The sequence below is a fragment of the Globicephala melas genome, chromosome 18, assembly GCF_963455315.2.
Source record: "Globicephala melas chromosome 18, mGloMel1.2, whole genome shotgun sequence".
NCBI lineage: Eukaryota > Metazoa > Chordata > Mammalia > Artiodactyla > Delphinidae > Globicephala > Globicephala melas.
In genome coordinates, this window is record NC_083331.1 from 67,792,327 (window position 1) to 67,810,654 (window position 18,328).

An 18,328-nucleotide genomic window follows, 5' to 3' on the forward strand; every position below is an offset into this window, starting at 1 on the left:
CCATTAAGATTAGTTTTCTTACAGGATAAAAGTTGAAAATGAGTAAGAGAAGACTTTGAAAGAAAATATTTCCAGGATATAAAGCCTAATAAAAATTTTAAGTATGACTCATGACACAGCATTTCATTTCTTTAGTTCCGTTATCAAACTTGGTATCATTGCTAACATGGATACTGTATTGGGGTAATTTGGGGATTCAATAAAGCAAATTTGAGCTGGCAGATGGGTGATTGTATTTGCAGAGGTCATGCTACTCATAAAAAGGTATTTATTTATATAAAATTTATATATTTATTTATATAATGTTGTAAAGAATCCTGGCTACTCTGAAGTTTATGATTTTGCATTTTACTCCCCATCTTCTTTAGGCAAGTGACAACTACACCCCACTGCTCATCCTCCCTACCCTTTCTGGTAACTGAAACCCCTGAAATACAGATACAGGGTACTGTCAACTTCTGTATAAATAAGAAACCATCCCCTAGGGACCCAAGAAAAACCAAGGCTATTTGTATACTTTTTTATTCTCAAGGAGAATTTAGCACGTGGTGCCTCCTTGCACAGGAAGTCCTCGTCATATTCCTGAGCAGTGGCCCTTGAATGCTATGCTGGCTGTTTGGGAAGAGCTTTCATTGCATTCATCACCATAATGTTGCTGTCCAAACTCTGTCTACTGCTAATTTTATCCTCCCTGTAACTTTTGCTGAGAGTTGACAGTGAGCACTGAAGGACATACTCATAATTTTGTAGCATCCAGCTCTTTATTCCAAAAGAGTTTTTTGAAACAAAAATTTATGACTCAGAACAAAACAAAACAAAAAAACTTATTATCGAGGAGATAAAGTCTAAGATTGAAAGAAACATGAACTGAAGAAATATGTTATCAAAAAAAAAGAAAAGAAATATGTTACAATATTAACATTTCTACACTGGCAATATACAATTTTAACAGTCTTTTTTTCTTTTGCCAAATTATTGGCAGGAAATATTAATGATTAAATTTTTCATTAACACAAAACTTTTCTTTCTACACTGTGAGTTATTAAAATATGCTCCCTTTTGGTGTAGTATTTCATTTACAAATTAGAACTTTGCTTAATGTTGTTCTCGAGTGTAAAAAAATGCATATATATCAATTTACTTCCAAGTTGGAGGTGAGAAATATAGTGCCCAATGAAAGGAATTTAAAAGAATCCTAATTAGAAGTTAAACAATCATTTTGATTTATAAGAAAAGTCCTGCAAAGTTTGTCATACAGTTTACTTTGCTATAAATGCAAGATTTAATTCCTTTTTACTTTCCATTTAAAGACTTGGAATGTATCATCATTTGAGTTTCCGTCATTTCACGTGAGTTTTCTTCAGGGGCTGACTTCACGGCACTGGAAATTGATACACTGACTTGACGTTTCAGCATCTTCATGACCTTTCTCTTGTACCCTTTACATGCAAAGAAATATATAAAAGGGTCCATGCAGCAATTGAAGTTCATCAGGCATACTGTGAAGTGCAGAGATATCTGGAATGAATATCTTTGGCTACATTCCAGGAGATCAGGAAAACGAAGCTTCTTAATCATGTGTTGAATAATTGCAATATGATAAGGTGTGAAACAGACAACAAACACAACAATTATAAAAATAATTGTGTTGAGAGCCTTTTTGTTTACACCAGATTTCTCACTTAATGGGTTCTGTTTGGCAGTTTTAAAGAGCTTGCAACAAATTTGAGAATAGCAGATAAGAATGATTACCAGCGGAAGTACATATCCTATGAAACATGCACCAAGCAGAATCCAGGGAAGAGATTTGGTTTCTTCAAAGTTTGGATATTCCATGCACGTATTCCTTTCAGCCTCCTTCTTTGACATAGGTTTTATGAGCAGTGGGAGTGTTTGAGCAAATACGAGAATCCAGACAAATATGCAAATGCATTTTGCATGTTCAATTCTTTTCATCTTGTTGTACCGCAGCGGGTGCACCACGGCAAAGAACCGGTCAATGCTCAGGCAGGTCATGAAGTTCACGCCTGCGTACGTGTTGATGTAAAACACGAGAGCAGTTATCCTACACAAGGCCTCGCCGATTCTCCAGTCAAAACCCAGTGCGTAGTAGGCTATCCGTGTAGGCAGAGCGGTGGTGAACAGTATGTCTGAAATCACCAAATTGGTTGAATATAGAGTGGTAGAGTTGATTTTTTTCCTGTTTTGAATAATGACTGTCAAGGCCAACAGGTTTCCCACGAGCCCAATTATGAAGACGATGCTGTAATGCAGAGGCATGAGGATCCTGGCTGTGCGGTAGTGGGCGTAGAGGTCACAGTCGCTCTCCAGAGGAGCTGCAGAGGGTGTAGTAAAGTTGTCCATTTTTATATCCATCAGCAGTGTTCAAGGTCTCTAACAAAACCAAGAAGGGTACGTTTAATTAAAAAAGCACATTTAACTAAAAGCGATAAAAACTGCCTCCTATAGATCTAACTTTTAAAATTTCAAGATTGATATAATTTTTTATAATCTGTGATACGTAATGTGGTTACATACTATATAGTAACAGAACCAGCAGAGAATAAAATTTATGTTTTTACTCTCACAATTTGGTGGTTTTGGCAAAGCTCTGGCAAAGGAAATAGAATCGTTTAAATAGGGCAAATGTATTTTTGCGAGAAGAGGGAATGCACTAACTTTTTCGGCAGAAATTTCCCCTTCTTTTTTCTGAATCATTGTCTGGTTAAGAGTAAAATCATGTAAAGCACCCCACATTTCAGGAAGCGTAACACTTTGCTTTTAAATTGAATATCAGTTGGACTTTTTTTTTTCCGCCAAATGCATGTCACTGCCAGGAAATGAAGTCAGTCACACATTTATGTAGTGAAATATGGACTCACCACAGTGATCTGATTTGTGTTAACCCCAAAATTGTGAGAAACAAGCTAAGGCCTTTGTTAGGTTCTCTTGAAAAAGAAAAGAAAGAAAGAAAGAAAAGAAGACGATGACCACAGCAGCCCCAACAAAAAAGAAGAAAGAGAAACAAAGGGAAAAAATGTAAGAGCTTCAAGGGGAAACTTCAAAATTAATGCAGATACCCCGCTGATGCATCAGTATGTGTTCCTACATGGACACACTGTAGGACGCATTACACATGTGGTGTTCTGTGTTCTGCTTTATTCATTTACCATGTTCATGGATCAGTGTAATCTATATTTTTGTCCTATGTGTAGATCTTATATAGACATTTGATAGATATTCTGCAGTATTACAGTGTGTTAATGCATAATTTGCTTACCTACTCCCTTTATGAATATCTGGATTATTTCCAACTCGTTTCTTGTTATAAATAACGTCTAAGATGAAATTTCAAGTCCTCAGTTGAAAATTGGAAAACTCCTACAATAAAACTCCATTTATGAGGCTGAACTTGGATAAAACTATGGAAGAGAAGAGCAACAAATTCTGTGAAGTTATTTTTAGAAGAAAGATAATTTTCTGATAGGTCTGTCTCTATGCACAAATCTGAAAGTCACCAAAGCTGAGGGAAAAGTTGAATATATCTAGTGATGATGGTACTGTATGTTAAAGGAAAGAACTCTATCCCTAGCCTTATCAAAGCAGTGACTACAAATCTACTTCTCCGACTGCGGTATTAAATGAACTGGAGCTCTGCTAACTTAGTTCTAACCATCTTAAAACAGTGATGCTGACGGACAAGGAGGGTTCTGAGAGGATTGCACTAATGTCATAGGTGTGCATTATCTACAGTGTTGATAGGTTAATCATGAAAATATGGGAATACAACCTAAAGCAAAAGGAAGCAACAAAGGAAGTAGAACTTTTTATTAATCAAGGGAATACAAGAAAGGAGACTGGGAAGAAGCAAAGGATGAGGATGATAGGTAGAAAACACAAAATAAGAGGGTAGGAAATGTGTCACAACAAATTTAAATGGCTTGAACTCACCGATTAGAAGACAGAGACTGTCAGTTTGGATTTTTAAAAATCCAGCTGTATGCTGCTTAGAAAAGAGGGAACTCAAAGCGATTTGGAAAGTTTGAAAACAGGCACGGGAAAATGCATACCAGGCAAACCCCAACCAGTGGAAAGCCAGAGTAGCAATATTAACATCAGAAAAAAATAGAATCCAAGGCACAATCAATATTAATAGGGGTAAAGAAGGTCGCTACACAAGTTAAAAAGAACAGTTCACCAAGGGCATGAAAAGAATCATGAACTGTATGTGTAACAGCAAAATTTGACAGAATCTAAAGGAGAAATGGTCAAATCCACAGCCATAATGGGAGATTTTAACATATTTTTATTAGAATATGACAGGTAAAAAAAAGATTGACCCAACATGACTTAAAAGCTAACAGAATTTGTGCTGAAAGCACATTAGAATTATTTGCAAATTTAACCATGTACTAGATCATGAGAGGTGTCTCAGATTTCTCAGAAAATCATTAGCTAGCAGCTCACATTCCTTGTGAGTAGTACAGTGCAACTAAGTTAGAAATCAAAAATAAAAAGATAAAGGATGCACTTGGAATCTAAAGATATATTTTTCTGAGGAACTCATGGGTTAAGAAATCACAATGCAAAATTTGAAGTGCTTAGAACCGAAGGACAAAAATACTACAGAACTGTGGAATGCAGCTAAAGAGTTAATCCGAGATTGATGCAAAACCTTGAATGCATTCATTTCTTAAAAAATTGAAAATAGCTAAGTTAAATATACAGCTCCAAGAAGCTAGAAAAGAACTGAGTTTGCCCCAAAAAAGTAGAAAAATAAAATTAATTGGAGATATTAATGAAATAGAAAACAAAACAAACAAAAACCAATAAATATGGACTTTATATTTTGTGCGGGGGTGGGGGGATGGAGTGATTCTTGAAAGGGAAATTGTGTAAATTGCAGTTGTGGAATAAAAGTAGGAAAACTTTTTGCAGTTAGTAGGGAAAGGCTTCGCTCGTGTGAGAAGTGGCTTTCAGGAGGGAGAGGTGGAAATTCCAGGCACGGGTTGCAGTTTAGGAACAGGCATTAAGAGCTGCCTTTATTTTTCTAATTTTTGTGAAAAAAATGTTTTTCTGAAAATCTCAATATGTAAATTTTATTTCGAGGAGTCTTCCAAAGCAGGTTCCTGGGAACTGCCTTTAAAATACATGGTGGGGGAAAAAATACACTGTGGAGTCTGCTAATCCTCCATCTGAATAATAATTATTGTAGAGATTAGGAAAGTTACACTAATGTATGAATCAGAGAATGTGCCATTGCCTACCAGTTGCAAATGCATGCCCAGCTGCTTCACTGAATGAAATAAACCCAGTAGAGTCACAAAAGGCAGTGTTTTCAGAACATTTTAAGTTAAGAAAAAGATGTTTAACACAGTGTTAATTTTAAGTGCGAAAATTTGCAACCAAATCAAATGTCCGTCATTAGGGAACTGGTTAAGTATTTTATGGCCGTATAGTAGAATACGATGCAGCCACTGAAAATGGCAATGTAGATGCCTATTTCCTGACAGAGGATGATGTTAAGTAAGGAAAGCAGATTCCACAACAGGCCACTTTGCCGGTAGGAAAAGCAGCTGTTCACACACACATCCCTGCATGGATATATAGGCCAAAACATAGTTCACAAGTACAAGTAATTTTTGAGTTTCATCATATATTCTAAATTTTTAACACCAAACATGAATTGACTATGAAATGAGTAAATAGGTAAATAATTTTTTTTAATCTGAAGAAATCTTTTTTGAAATTCAGCTCTTCTTGCGAAAGCCTTGTCCTCTGACATACTTTTCAAAGCTAGTGCTCTTTATTCAGATTTATGCCTTAGTTTTCGCTAGGTGCCTACCTTAAGTCATGTTTGGAAGAACCGTCCCAGCAGCCCTGCAAGCCAGGTGTTGCCATCACGCACCCACTCTCCACTCCAGGAAACCTCTGTCAGAGAAGGTAAGGGTCATGCTGGATCCTTCTCTCTGCCAGCCTGGCTTCAAGCCTCCTACTCTGTCCAGTCCTCGGCAGGGGCAGCTGCTTCACGCTGCCTTTCAAGAACTGAGAGTTTGTAGTTTCAAACTGGTCTAGGCTTCAGGGCCATCCTCACCTGTACACAAACAGCCGGGGCACGTGTGGCCTAGCCGTTCCAGAGCAGGGAGACGATTCTTCCAGAGGACAACGGGACTCCCACTCCAGGAGAGGTGCCTTCCCAAGTGGGAGGCCAGACTGGTGGACGCTGCGTCATGGAGCCCTGAGGGGGAGACTGGGGAAGGGCTGTTTGCTGCCCGCCCCTGCCCCGAGTCGGTCCAAGAAAGGCACTTGCACAACGTGGATGTGTAAATGGGCTGACCCAGAGGATCTCAAGTAAAGGAGACTCTGGGCTGTTTTGAAATGTGTTCTTCCGGATATTTAGTAACCTCTGGAAGGTTGATTCCATCCGTCAACAGCTCTAGTATATTACCTTTGGTGTTACTTATCCTGTGTTACTAATGCTATAGTTTTAGTCCATTTTATCTTTTCCAAATTGAGAGAAAGCCACTTTCACATACTTGACTGTTGTTATCCCGTTCTTATATCAACCAATCCCAATTTATTATCATCTTCCCTCGGAAATATTATTTTATCCCTTCCTTTAATCATTTTAGGATTCAGGATTACTTTCCTGAACGTTGACTTACTCCATTCTTTTATTCAGCAAAAATTGGGTTTAGTGCCTCCTCTATATGCTAGATCCTAGAAATTCAGAAATGATACCTTTTAATGTCTGAGGACCTCAAACTGAAGGATGGATGTTGGGAATGTGCTGTTGTCTGAATGAGGTGTTATCTCAGTATTTGCTATGTTTCTTCTCACACACACACCCGGGTTCTGCTTGCTCTTTGCATTACAGTGCTCCTTTACTAAGCTTTCGATTGCAAATTCCCCTTTTAACTGTATCTAGTCCTTCCTCTTTTAGTCATAACTAAATCCTTTCTTTCTTTCTTTCACTATATTTTAAGTATTTGTCGTAATTATTAGACAACAGCGTCTGACGTGGTATTTAGGATAGATATACTGAGTTGTACTTGAAAGTATTGAAACTATGGCTCGTCATTTTGTTGCCTTAAGAAAAGCATAAAGAAATGTTTGTTCTAAATTTTTTTTCCTTAGAATACTTGTACCTGTAATAATTATAATTTCCTCATAATGCTTTCTGATGAAAGGATGTACAATGTCCCTAAGTTGTCCTTAGTGCCTCACAGCTGAGAGACAAGAATGTGGATTGCAAGCTTTGCCCTGAGGGCACAGATAGTACCTGGGCTGCGGGAAGTGTGGGTTCTTATTCAGGTTCCACCCAAGGAACTACGGGGCAGCCATCTGTGCCAGTTCTCTTAACATTTTTGTTAATAAGCAAACGAGGCTATCTCAGGTTTGTCTCTGTAACGCAATATTGATCCTTTTAACTTTACTATTATCCTAACGTGTAAAACAGCAAGTTCTTCCACAGCAAAATATCCTCCGAAGTGTTTTCACTTACATTTTTGAAAGTGGGCCTGTGTGTGCTTTTCTCTAGAATTGATTTCCTCACTAATAGAGTAGCTAGTGTTTCTTAAGACACTATCGTGTCATTTTTGCATAACCAGACATGTTGACATGAACTGTCAAGTTCTTTCTAGCCACAGAAAGGAAAAAATAAAAGGCCCCCTCAAAACTCATTTATTAGTATTAAAGAAAACTAAGAGCTAATGTGATTTGTACTCTAGAACTATTTAGCCTGGATACCAACTTGGAGGCATTTGTGACTTTTCACAGGGTACTTCTGCAGTCCCAATTTACTTGCTTGGATAATGATTTATTTGTGGCAGAAACAGAATAAAATCCTCATTATATTCAAAGATTTAGTAAATGCTAGAATACCAGCTTTTAGTGTTTAGCTTTAAGATTCCTGAAATGTCCTGGATACCCCTAATATTTATTTGCTTAATAATCATCAACACTTAAAAGTAAGAAGGGGTTAAACTTCTAGTAATTTTGTTTAAATTCAGTCCTTAGCAATGAATCGAATGGGTCAGGTCATGCTGACATGATCATTAATAAGAGGTGACTTCTCTGTGAGATGAAGTCTGCTCAGGACCATGTTTACACGTTGAGATGCTGTGACTCAAAGTGCCCACAGTGGCCTGCACCAAAGAGGAAGTTACAGGAGTACACTCTCAAAAACAACCCAAGAATGGACGTGCAGATACAAGTGATACTTGTCTGTTGTTAAATGATGAGTGTTGTTGTTTGATCCCATTGTTTGTCTGATTTCTGTTGCTACACTGTCCTTTGGTTATTTTGTTGAAGAGGGGTAAGATTGAGGTAAAATTTCTGGAGTGGGAAAATAAAGTCACTGGGAAAGGAGGGGGCAGAGGAAGGCTCCAGGCTCAAAGGAGCAACAAGGATTTGGTCTCCCGGGAAGCAGATGAGCACAGATGGATCAGGACAGCAGGCTGGGGCTGTCTACTGCCTTTGAGGACAAACATACCCCGTGGAAGAAAGAAATCATTGCTGCTTCCTCCTGTTACCTAGTTTTATACGTATTTGTCAGTTGCTTGAAAAAGCCTCCTTGTTCTTGAAGCTGAGCAAACAGGGACATCTGAGTTTGGTCCAGTGTCACACATACCGGGGCCTAGCACTCAACCAGTCATGTTTCTCACCTGCTTTACGGTGACTCAACAACCATCACCTGAGCAGTTGTGTGTCCCACTGGCCTACAAAACAGGCAGGTGCGAAACAGGCATCCCTGAGGCACAGACGGGCAGTGACCAGCACAGGCCCAGCCTCGCGTCCCTTCACTGGTGCAGTCTGATGGCCGTTCCAGACTACTACCCTGCTCTCAACCGCTCTGACGGCCAGCACACACCCCGATAACCTAGTCAAAGAGATCTTCCTACACTATCAGGTGATACCTTTTTTTTTTTCACTAGCTTTGAGTCCTAGGTTGATAGCTGTGTCCAAGATTGATTTTTTGGGAGACTATATAGGGAAGATTGTCCAGAAAGGTGACCACTGACAGGTGCCCCCACTTTCTCAGACGGAACCTCCCACGTGCCAGAGTGTCCGTGTCAGGAGTTGAGTCGTCTGAGGGCACCTCTCTTCCCTGTCTCCTAGGGAGCTCGCTCGCTTGCATCCTCCGGCTTGTGGAAGGGTGACCCTGCGGCTCACCCCAGGACACAGCCTGGTCCTGCCCACCTCTCAGTAGGTCTGCACAGGGTCATGTGCAGGACAGTGCACAGGGAGCTTCTTCAGAACAGGAAAAAAAAAAAAAAAAAAAACAGCATTGGCCCATCTGCACTTTCCTCTTTGTGCCTCGGCGGTGTCCTGAACCCAGTGGGCACCCGCTAAAGACACTTCACCTTCTGTAAACACGTACGTTGGAATTGATGGGAAAGTGAAAGGTGCCTGACATTTGTGTTACCTGGTTAAACACCCACTTGCACATTTGGGGTTTTACACAGTCTGGCTAGTTTTCTTTCACCTTTCACTGATTATTTATTCCTTGTGTGGCTGTTGGCAGCTTGAATACTGACTAGAACGGTATGAAAGTCTTCAGAGATGAAGACAGAGGAGATGGTAGCACTGCGGACTTGAAGTATATGGCATAATGTTTAGGAACTGGAAGAAAATATAATCCCACCGTAATACTCATTTCAGTGTAAGGAAGACAAATACTGTGTTTCCCTGTGGCATGATTTGACCTGTATGTAGGATAACCAACTGCATAATATACAAAGACTCCTTATAATGAAGGGCTGAGTCAGTATAATCTTTATCCTCTGAATCCAAAATATTTCTAGAAACAACCCTTTCTCCTTAAAGTTCAAGCGAGTTTCAGATCTTGATTTTCGTCTCTATTACCTCATAGAACTTAGTCAGAAACATTAAATATCCTCATTTTATGGATAAGCAAAATTCAGGAGAGATTGGATCATTTGCTCAGGGTCCCCCCTCAGGACAGTTGCCAAGCCAGGGACCACGCAGGCCTCCGTGTCCTCGTCCCCCGCTGCCTCCTGCCTTCAGCCCGCCGGCCCCCGGCCTCTCCTCTGCACGTCCCCTTCTGTCTGTCCGTCTCCCTGTGTGCGTGCTGCTCCCACTGCCCTGCCTGCCTCAGGCCGCCCTCACTTCTCCGTGGAGTTGCAGTTGCAGCACGCACCGTGCCGTTCAGATGGTGCCCAGGCAAACTGAAAGCCGTCTGTCACGCCACACGGTCTCCTTTGTGCTCGGGGTCTGCTTCCCTCTTCAGCTGGATCTCTAGCCGTCTTCCATCCTGTGACCCCCTGGCTCTGGCCCTACTAGATTGCTTGCTGTCTTTTGATGTCCTGTGTTCTCTCACAGCTCTGTTCCTTTCTGACCCTCTTCCTTCTCTCTGGAGCCTCCTCTCCCCGGTCCTGGATCCTCAGCTCCTGCTTTCCTTCAGGGCTTCGCTCAGAATCAGCTGCTCCCGGAAGCTTCCCTGGTTTTATCCTCTCCTGCTGCCCCGACAGCACCTCCCCCTGCCCCACAGAAAGGCAGCGTGGGGTGTCCTCACCAGGGCACTGCCTCTGTACTGGCATCTGTACTGTTTGTTTTGTTTCTGTTTCCTACTGGCCTGTGAAGTCCTGAGAGTGGAGGCTGTGTTGTTAATTTTGTGCATCTCCAGCTGACCCATGATTGATGCTCAATAAATATCCATTAAGGAATAGCAGAATCCCAGCTTTCTTGATCCTCAAAGTTTCTTATCAGACTGCAGTATACATTTGATTGATAATAGTAACCAGTATTATTCAGCATAGACTGTGTCCCAGGCACTGCCCTGGGCACCTTATGTATGTTCACTCACTGAATCTCACAAAACTTTCCCAAATCCATTGCCACGGGTGAAACTGAGGCACAGAGCACTTATGAGTCTTGCCTAAAGACACAGCTGTTAAGTGTCAGGATTTAATCCAGGCAGTTTGGCTCCAGAAATCACATTCAGTGTAGTATGTTTTAGCCCTAGCTCCTATTTCCAGCATGATCTGAGGTTATTGGTAGGAAACAAGTAAAATAGGAAGACATCTCAAAACTTTAACGCAAACCAACTCATACACCTGTCTCAACCAGAGAGCAGAGAAGGGCTAGGGAGGTGGGGAGAGGGAGGAGGGAGGGAAGGAGGGAAATATGCTGATATAAATCAGGAATTCATTAATTTATTTGTAGCATATTTCAAAGTAAGTAAAAGTTTTATAAATAAACTTAGATTTTTACTATTTTTAACAAGATGTCTATAAAACAGTTTGGACTAAAATTTCCACTGAGAGAAGATGGTGAAGACCTAGGATAGCTCTTATGCTGTTAATTTATTTTTATACTGGTATTTAAATATTTGCAGATATTTAGCAAAATATTTTTATTCTTCTCTTTGGGCTTTCCAGATACCACAAGGATCTTTGTTACCTCTGTCGTTTTCAGAGGATTTTAACGTGTGTTATTTCATCTTACATTGAAGCCCACTATTTTACAAATTTCCTGGCAAGCTAAGAAGGATACAGACTGGAGGGTACTGCACATCCTCAGCACATACACAACCAGGGCATTTTAACAACTCCAGGAGGCCCTTAACCATAGCAGAGAGAAAGCTGTCACTAGTAAACTCCTTTACTGGATGGTGAGCTCTTTTTTTAGATGTAAACTTCTTAAGGATGATGGCTTTATCTCATTTTATCCCATAGAGTGTTTCAGAGCTGGCCAGCAGCAGATATCTAGTAAATGCCTCTGGAAAGCATAAATGAATGAAAGTCATATTTATTCCATTAAATGACTGGTCATGTTACTGAAAAGCTCTCAGAAGCTAGTTGAAAGTGATTTATAAAAGGAATTCCCACCACCACATGATAGGTGAACCTTGTGAGTGAGAATGCTTTCTGGAGCGGTGTGCTCTTTGCAGTATTATGTCCAAAACTATGATTAACCCCCAAGAGAAAACATGCACTGAAATACTCGCAAATGCAAAGTCCAGACAGAAAACACAGTTAGATGTATAATCATCCACAGACTCGGTCTTTATGTAAAATATTTTCTAAAGATCTAGAAATAAGTTCAAGAAAAATAATTCCCATAGAAATGATAGGGCAAGGAAACTTTGCATGTTGGATTCATCCTTCCGTGGTTTAATGGGCAGAGGGAAGAGAGAATGGTAACAGGCAGTTTTCCAGCACTTACTGTGAGAGCCAGTACTGTAAGACCTGGGCAGTATGATTACTCCCCATTTTACAAATGAAGCAGTTGAAGCCTGGGAAGTAACTTGTCCAGAGTCACGCAGCTGGTAAATAATGGAGCCCCAGTTCAAGCCTGACTCCAGAGCCCATGCTCTTAACCACTACACTATATTGTACTTAAAGTGAGACCACCTCCCCCGCCAAAATAAAAAAAAAAAACACACCCTCCTTTAGAGGAAGTCTCTGCACAGCTTATATTTTACCAAGTTTCTGTTACCTCCATTCCCAACCTGGACGTAAATACTGGCAATTCACTGCATATAATTCATTGTTTTGTGATATTTTTTGGGCACACAGAAGTTCTAGAAAAAAATACGGAGATGTGTTTAGTCTTTCTGATCATCAAATAAATATAAAGCAAAGAGATGTTCTTTTTTCACTTGTTAGATTAATAGTTTATATTTAGAATTAAAATACTCATGTTGGCTGAGAAGCAGTGAGGCCCAGACTGTCACTGGTGGGAGAGTAAATTGGTAAAATGTTTTTGTAAACTGAAAAATATCAATTTATATCTGAAGTTGTTTTTTTTTTTAGATGTGTACCCTTTGCCCCAGGAATTCTACTACTGGGATTCTATCCTGAGAAATAATAGAAAGTATAAAAGTAGAGAAATAATAGAAGTATAGGAAAGACTTTTATGTGCTTGCATATGTGGTCAAATAGTAACATGTACTAACTCTTTTATTTTAAATTGTGCTGTATAACTTGTTATAAGTGCATAAGTACATTTAAGTGTAGGAATACTCCATTTTAAAATAACTTTGTTCCTTTCCTTCATAAAGTATCCTGAAATACTGGCAGTATTTGATGATTAATATTTGATACTGTTTTTTTGTAATTGTGAGTTCACACAGAAGTACAAAGTTAGCCCTGTTTTTTGGCAAAGATATTTCTGGCATGATCCATTGCTTTCACCCAGCTTAGTATCAGCTTATTAGAACTGCCTGTCACCAGAGAGTCTCAACTATATTAATGATAAAATCTTTGTTAGAAATGTTTATAGCTTTTTGTTGAACAGATTCTTTACCTTTACCTTCAACCTTAATTAGGGTTTCAAAGTTTTTCTTAACTCACAAGACCTTGTTGAAAAAGCAAAGTATCTGGTACTTACCTCTTAGTGCCTTGTTGGGACCTCTGTGTGGTGGCAGTCAGTGTTCGCCCAAACTGAAGTAGGTTAACCTTGGCACGTTGTTTTAAGGGAGATTATGCAGACATCCTTTTATGGTGGTGGCTTTTTTTCTGTCACCCTGTGACGGAGCACAGTAATGATCAGTTAGCCTCATGTGTGCGTGTGCACTTTTTTTTGTTAATAGGAAGTGAAATTTTTCTGTTAGTGATTTTTTAAAAAAGAGTTATCCAAAAACCCCTTGGAATTTATGTATTTTTGATATCTATGGAACTTTATAAATTTTTCTATAAAGATTTAAGTTTAAAAAAAATCCTTTGGAAGAGACTGAAGCAATAAACCTTAACCAGGAAAAAAAAAGAATCATAGTTATTGATGATTTTGTATCCATATTATGTGTAAAGTGTGAGTTTTTAAAGGTTTTAAGGGAAAAAATGTCAATTTTGACAATTCTGTCTGCCTGGAAACTTGGTGCAGGGAGTAGTTCACTCATTCTGTATCTTATCAACAGCTTAATGAGAAAGAAACAGAAATTTCTGTGGTGAGTGGAGAAAAATGCATGTGTACAGTGATTAGTCAGTATTTTCAGGCGGGAGACCAACTGACTGGATCGCTGATTGCATGGACACATGCATGACGAAGGAAGAGTTGAAGGGGGCATCCTACAGCTAGAATTGCCTCTCGTGCACAGGATGAAGGAGACCTGTGCTGTTCACCTTCAAGCCTTAATGGACTCACTTTAAACCAACAGTGTCACATGGCTATCAAAATGCAAATTGATTTGCAGGCTAAAATAATGGAAATATAGCGCTCAGAACAAGAGAGATGATCTGGCCATTCCCAGTGAACTCAGGAGGCTGCGTTTTACAGGGCACGGATGACCTTAGAGCATGGGTGGTGAGGGGTCTAGATGCCAGGTCTTAGGAGAAATGATGGAATAAACTGAGCATGTCTGGGCTTGGCAGGGACGTGATCATTACCCTCACGTGTTAGGAAGCTCTCATGGTAAAGGGTTTAGATTGTATGTGTTAGTCTTCCTAACTCCAGAGAGTAGAAGGAAGGCCTTGTAAGAGGAGGTTACCAGACAGCTTTCAAATCAAAATGTGAAAGTAGATCTCAAAAGTTGAGATCATAAAAAAATGGCATGTTGTCTCTTATTCAGGTGCTTGCATAAACAGGATGACTATTTTGAGGGATGTCGTAGAGAGAATTGAATCATTTGGTAGGAATTTGTAACCCTGTGACCTCAGAGGCCCTTCACTCCAGGATTCTGTCCAAGTGGCTGAGGACCTTTAGCCTCTCAGCGGTGTGATTCCATTGAGAGGCTTGTTAGGTTCTTATAAGCTCTAAAGTGCTGAAGATCTGTAGAGAAACCTTGTCAAACAGAAGAGCTACAGCTCACCTAAATTCTTTGGGTCTCCACCCCATTATATAAAATAAAAGTATTGAACTAAATGATCACCAAGATAATTCCTAGTCCAATAATTCTGTGAGGGGGAAATACAGAGATTTTATGATTTGGTGGATCAATATGATAAAATCTTCTAGAACTATTTCCTTTAAAACTTGGATTGAAGAATCCTTGAAGAAGACAGTGTTGAGAAGAAGTTTTTCAATTTGTTGAAAAGCCATCCTGGTGGGGTTTTGGTTTTTAGTTTTTGAAATAGTTTTTATTAAGTAAAACGTTGTTATATCATGAAATCTAGGTAAAGTAAATGTTCTAGCAAACTGGATCTCCCCCTTTTTTTGGTATTAGAGTAGTCAAGTGTATAAAGAAGAGGTGATAGGGTAATTGTCCTCTGAGATGCCGTTGAGGTTTAGTGTGAGATAATTTCATGAGCTCACAAACCTTATTTTTATTGTTGAAAGTTACCAGGATTTCTTTAGTTGTACTGTAAAAGTGGAGTCCATGTCCTTTTCTGTAGAAGAGATGGACGTTTGTGACCTGAACTGAGAGTTTCTACTATTTTATTTGTTCTGTCAAGCACAGTTGTGAGTATAGAGTAGATACTCAATAAATATTAGTGACGTTAGTGAATGAATTCTTTATGAACCGTGTTCCTCTTTTCTGAACCTCAGCTCTATATGCTTAAGCCAGATAGGACTTCCAGAAGTTAGCTGTTCACAATACAAAAAGGTCAAACTGAGTTGTTGTTGCCAATATAAGGAAAAAATGTCATAAAATAAGGAAAAGAGAAAAACTGGTCAGTGACTAAAAACACTCAGTGTGTATAGAAATAGCAATGGAAATTTTCTACAAAACAACCTGTGTAACCGTGGTCTGAACTATGTGCTTTTTGTATTATGGGTAGATGTGGTTTAGTGTTTAGTCATCACTTAAAACTACACAGTGATGAATAACTTCTAAGGAATTTTGAAACTTCTTCTATTTTGGTATATAAGATATGAGCTGGGGTCATTAAAATTCCTATCAGTATTTCTTAGTTTACATTGGAATGTAACCTCAACAAGAACTCTGCTTCAGATTTTATTATAGCTTCACTCTTTACACTTCATTGCTAAATGTAAACAGAAGACCTTCTATAAGTTAGGTACCTAAAGTCATGTTCTGTAGTGAGAAACTCAAGTGCAACCAAAATAGAGTTTTCTTATTATTACCAAGAGAACAACAGGCCATATTTTGAGTATATCTATGAAACTGTATGTTTCAATCCCATTAAAAACAACAAAACAAGAAAAGGGGTTCTTTAAAACAAAAGACAAATTCTGCTGTATGGTTTTACCATTTTAAAGAGAAATTCATTGATTCAGCAAGTACTCACTGAGCAACTACCCTGTGCCAGGCCTGGTTCTAGAGAGTGGAGGTAAAGCAGCAAACAGACTGACAGAGATCCCTGCCTTCGAGGAGCTTCCATCCTAGTCGTGGAGACAGATGATAAATAAGCCGCATAGTAAATTCGGAGGTTATTGGTGCTGTGGGGAGAGGAAGGAGAGAAGGCAGAGTAGGGGTGGGGCTGTGAGGTGAGTGCGGGCTATAGTTTGGAGTGGGGTGGTCAAGGAGGGCTTCTTGGAGAAGTTGCTATTTGAGTGAAGACCTGAAGGGTGTAAGGCAGTGAGTGATGCACTTGTCTGTGGGAAGATGGCCAGGAGAGGGGGAAGCAGCAGCACGCGCCCTGGGGCACAGTTCTGTGTCCGGGGAGCAGTGAGAGCGAGTAGGGGGAGTCTACGGAGTAGAAGGCAGGTCGGGGTGGGGGACGCAGGGTCTTGTGCGTGTTTGTCACGACTTTGGCTTTTACTCTTGGCTGGCGGTGGGTCATTGCAGGATTTTAAGCCCAGGAGCGATTAACTTGTTCTTTTTAACGAAAAGAATGCACAGCTGCTTCATCAGCTGTGTTTGTGTGTAGTATTGATATTTAGAATGACAATTTAAATAACCCTCTGTTAAAATTGCTTTCGTTAATTTTTTTTTTTTAATCTAACAAATGTTACCGGTCGATTACGGGTAAGTGTCCGCATTAGGCACTAGGGGGATGCAACGCTAAATAGAACGTGGTGCTTTCTCATAAAATGAATAATCTAATGGGAGGTTTTTTTAAAAACCCTATGTAGTTAGTTAAGATGTAGATCATACAGCTGTTCAAGAATAAGACTTGTTTCATTGCCCCACATTTAATGAGCTTTTCTCCTGTGCCAAGCACTGGGTCCAATGCTGGGATAACCACAGGCATGTATCTCCTTCCCTGCCTTGGGATGTATTCAGCCCAGGAGGAGGGCCAGAGGAGTGAAGCATTCCAGACCTGTCCGCCGAGCTGTCTGCAGACCTCTGCTGCCCCGTCCCTGCCGTCTCCTTACGAGACCGCGGGAGGCTGCATCTTACCTGTCTTCGGGTCTCCGGTCCTGACCAGGGCCTGGCGCTCAGCTGTTCACTGGTTGGGGTTTTCCCTCTTCTAGCATTTACTACATTCTTATAGCTGCCTGTAGATGCTGCTGCCATTTATCACATCTTCAACCTGTGTTTGGTTTGGTTTTGTTTTTAATAGAATCGAGAGGACAGTGAATAATTTTTTACATAATTAAATACATTCTCTATCGAAGATGGGAAAATGCACGAGAGGGACCTGTTGTTTCCACAGAGATGATAATGAGAACATTTCTTTGTGGAAGTGAAAAATATTTCTTGCATTTTTCTTATGGTAAAAGCAGTCGTTCTTTGTACGATGCCACTTATCCAAAACATGAGAAAATAAAAGACTAAATTAAGCCGTGAGTTTAATGAAGAATGGGTGTAAGTGTGTGTCCAGACCACATGCCTCATTCATGTCTCCCGCCTCGCCCTCGTAGGAATGTGAGTTCGCCGTCCTGGAGCTCTAGTTCCTTGAGGTTCGGGGCTGCTTCTTACTTAGAGATATGGACGGAGCTGCTGTGGCTGGCCCATTGCCTCTCACACAGATTCACTGAAACAGTGAAACTGAGGGCTTCCCTGGTGGCGCAGTGGTTGAGAGTCCGCCTGCTGATGCAGGGGACACGGGTTCGTGCCCCAGTCCGGGAGGATCCCATATGCCGCGGAGCGGCTGGGCCCTTGAGCCATGGCCGCTGAGCCTGCGCGTCCGGAGCCTGTGCTCCGCAACGGGAGAGGCCACAACAGTGAGAGGCCCGCATACCGCAAAAAAAAACAACAACAGTGAAACTGGGGTAGCTGTGAGGGTGAAGGAGAACAGCTAACCAGCAGGAGGGTGGAGGAATCTCTGGGAAGAGGAGCTGAGCCCTGTCATACACCGTAAGTGTAAGTTTCCTAAGCAGAAAAGTGCAACCGACACTCTTGTGTTGAAACAATAACCTGTGTCAGTGAATAGTCATCAGAGCCTAAGGTGCCCAGGGAGCATCTGGGCGGGGAGGGGGTGAGAGGGGATGGGCCAGATCAGGGGAAGGGAGAGGAAGACGGTTGCAAGGAACCACACTGGTAAGAAAGAATCGCAGGACTTTGCTCTTTCGTGCT

The 18,328-nt window shown here is 40.5% G+C and overlaps 2 protein-coding genes across 7 annotated transcripts in view; one reads left to right on the forward strand and one right to left on the reverse strand.

The window, feature by feature from the left end:
• Positions 1 to 18,328, forward strand: part of UBAC2 (UBA domain containing 2) — a 152,319-nt gene that overhangs the window by 70,229 nt on the left and 63,762 nt on the right. The window lies entirely within an intron of this gene.
• On the reverse strand, positions 838 to 13,404 carry GPR183 (G protein-coupled receptor 183). Of its 5 annotated transcripts, XM_060288066.2 has the most exons (4): positions 6,095 to 6,211; positions 5,846 to 5,931; positions 3,281 to 3,422; positions 838 to 2,394 (listed from the first exon to the last, which is right to left on the reverse strand). In XM_060288066.2, exon 4 carries the CDS (start codon positions 2,374 to 2,376, stop codon positions 1,294 to 1,296), a length of 1,083 nt encoding a protein of 360 aa, XP_060144049.1. In that variant the 5' UTR covers positions 2,377 to 2,394; positions 3,281 to 3,422; positions 5,846 to 5,931; positions 6,095 to 6,211; the 3' UTR covers positions 838 to 1,293. The 5 variants fall into 5 exon arrangements, with proteins under 5 accessions (XP_060144049.1, XP_060144048.1, XP_069900179.1 ...); XM_060288065.2 differs by having other exon boundaries at positions 3,281 to 3,381; positions 5,846 to 6,211; XM_070044078.1 differs by having other exon boundaries at positions 5,846 to 6,211.